The sequence below is a fragment of the Nannospalax galili genome, unplaced genomic scaffold (assembly GCF_000622305.1).
Source record: "Nannospalax galili isolate Female #2095 unplaced genomic scaffold, S.galili_v1.0 scaffold1257, whole genome shotgun sequence".
Taxonomy (NCBI): Eukaryota; Metazoa; Chordata; class Mammalia; order Rodentia; family Spalacidae; genus Nannospalax; species Nannospalax galili.
The window spans coordinates 135,034-138,469 of NW_008339002.1; the positions used below are offsets into that span (position 1 = coordinate 135,034).

The 3,436-nt window shown below is 40.5% G+C and overlaps 1 protein-coding gene across 1 annotated transcript in view; it reads left to right on the forward strand.

Moving 5' to 3' along the window:
* Ano5 (anoctamin 5) overlaps window positions 1–3,436 on the forward strand; it is a gene marked incomplete in the record, with an annotated part of 83,656 nt that overhangs the window by 70,062 nt on the left and 10,158 nt on the right. The window contains 1 exon segment of the mRNA XM_008833703.3: window positions 2,554–2,726. Within this exon segment, the coding sequence (XP_008831925.2) occupies window positions 2,554–2,726 (173 nt within the window).

The window sequence follows — 3,436 nt, forward strand, 5'->3', positions numbered from 1 at the left end:
ACTGCAGCTTTAGTTCCTGGTTTTACAAACTGATTATGAGGAAAACATATATCTTCAATGGCCTTCAAGCCTGGTAGTATCTAATTAGCAACCTAACACCATCACCTCAATAGACCTCAGACTGGATTATTTGTCAATATTCTCCATCTTCTGTACCACAATGTACCATCCTGTCCAGTACATATGAACACACACACACACACCACACACACACACACCCCCACACACACACACCACACATACACACACACACCACACATACACACCACATACACACAACACACATATACACACATCACACATACACACACATACTACACACACACATCACACATACATACCACACACACATGACACATACACACACATCACACATATATACACACCACACACACCACACACACATCACACATATACACACATCACACATACCACACACACCACACACACACATCACACATACACACACATCACACATATACACACATCACACACACCACACACACCCCAAAATCCTGAAAACTGGAAGACTACTCAATACCAATTTTTAAAATCAATTTGAAGTTACCAATTGTTAGAAAAAAATTAAAATAACAAATATATTCAGTAAGTGATATAAAATCCAAAGGACCAGCAGACATAGAAGTAATAACAAAGGCTTTTTAAAAAACGTTCCCACGCCAGGCATGGTGATGCACTCCTTGAATCCCAGTACTCAAGAGGCAGAGGCAGGTGGCTCTCTGTGAGATCGAGGACAGCCTGGTCTACATAGTGAGTTCCAGGCAAGCTGGGGTTAGGGATACCCTGTCAAAAATAATTGATTAATTAATTAATTAATTAAAACAAAAAAGATACACCCAAGAGGGCTGGAAAGACGCTCAGCAGATACGAGCACTGGCTGTTTTTGCAGAGGGCCTGGATTTGATTCCAAGAACCACGCACATGGCAGCTAACAACTGTCTATGACTCCAGTTCCAGGGTATTCAAGGCCTTCTTCTGACCTCTGTAGGCACTGCACAACACTGGTGCAATTACACACATGTAAGCAATACACTCATATAAAAAATAAAATTAAGTAAATAAATAAAAATTTTAAAAACATTTTAGAGCATTTGGGCAACACAACTTAGGTAAGCCTTTGAGAAAAGAAAAGTAATAGTAAAGACAGGAAATTGAAATGGGGGGCTAGTAGGGTGGGAACGGAGTGGGGGAGGGGGTCTGAGTCTGAGCAAAATGTGTTGTATGAAATTCTTAAAGACTCAGTAAAAATTATACATTTTTAAAGCTACCACAAATGTGTAAATACCACAACCAGATACATGGTTGTAAATGGTCTCATATAGTCTAAAAGAAATCAGCTGTTTTCTGCAATTCTAGGGTTTAGTTAAAAAGAAAGGGAGGGTGTGTGTTTATAAATAGTATCTCCATGGGACACAGTTCTGAAAGTCATTGTAATAAACTATAAGAAAGGACCAACCCCTCCATCCCTTCTTCATCAGCTCCCATAAACACAGTGTACAGACACACACACAGATACACACAAACATAAATACAGACACACGGGCTCAGAGACACAGGAACACATACAGACACAAGTACAGACAACACAAGACACATACAGACACACACACATACACTCACACATATATACAAACATAATCACATACATACAGATATATACACATAGACTCATGCAGATAAAGACACACACAGAGACACAGATACAGACACACAGATACACACAGACACACACACACAGACACACAGATACACACAGACACAGACACACAGAGACACACACACAGAGACACACAGACACATACAGACACACACACAGACACACAGATACACACAGACACAGACACACAGGCACACAGATATACACAGACACACAGATACACATAGATATACACGGACACACACACACACACTCACATATATATACAAACATAGTCACATACATACAGATATATACACATAGACTCATGCAGATAAAGACACACACAGAGACACATATATACACAGATACACAGATACACATAGATATGCACAGACACACGCACACAGACACACAGATACACACAGACACACACAGATACACAGACACACAGATACACACAGACACACACACAGACACACAGATACACATAGATATACATAGACACACACACAGAGAGACACACAGAGACACACAGATACACATAGACACACACAGACACACACACACACACACACACACACACACACAGCCATCCCTCTTTCTGCCATCTGACACAGCACAGTCAAGGGAATTCTGTTAGGACAGCAGAGCTGTGTTATCGAACAGACTGGAGACATGGAGAGGCACAGGGAAGGAGCATACTTCCTGGCAGCAAATACATATGGATTCAGCTCTTGCCTTAGCCAGTTCGTAGCTGTGGCATCTTGGAAGACTGTCTTAGGTTACCCATGAGCCCTTTCGTGTCATCCCTCACGTCCATGAGGCTGGTAGGACTGAGGTCAGACTTTGAGCACCGGGCTGACTCATCACCTGTCTCTTCCTCTGCCTCTCAGGCCTTTATCGTGGCTTTCACATCGGACATCATCCCCCGGTTAGTTTACTACTACGCATACTCCAACTCCAGCTCCTTGAGTGGATATGTCAACAACAGCCTGTCCGTGTTCCTCATAGAAGACTTCCCCAACCACTCGGCACCCTTGGAGAAGACAGACTTCACCACTTGCAGGTTTCCTTTGGTTTTCACCTTGCTCTTCAAGCATCTTTCTTAAATTATCCATTCCTGAGTGTCTTAGAATGCAAAATACTAACTTAGGTGACAAAATCCCTGAGCAAATGATATGCATCAATTCTCAAATTCACAAGCTGGATGACTCTGGTAGACTGTAAAAAGGAAGCAGTAATGTGGGTAAAGGTCATATGACTTTATAGTTTCTTAATTTTGAATTATTGTTTAAAGCATTGCATACTAGCTAGGATATACTCCCTGGACTCAGCTGTAACATCTGGCCATCAACCAGCATGTTTAGATTATGTATGCACTTAACTTACTTGAATTTAACTATTTATCCTCAAAAATAGAACAAGAAACAGAAATACCAATTTAATCATGGGACCAGTTCACTGACCATAGTCCCATTCAGAGGTTTTCTTCAGTGTAGAGTGTGAAATGGAACATGTGAACTGCTGTTATCATACCCAGTGTGTCATGTTCTGTGGGGAGCATCTTTATACTACAGAATGTGAAATGATAGTAAGTAGACATATAGATGGTAGATAACTAGCCAATAGATGATAGATAGATAGATGATAGATAGATAGATAGATAGATAGATAGATACATAGATACATAGATACATAGATGATAGATGATAGATAGATGATAGATGATAGATAGATGATAGATGATAGATGATAGATAGATGATAGATAGATACG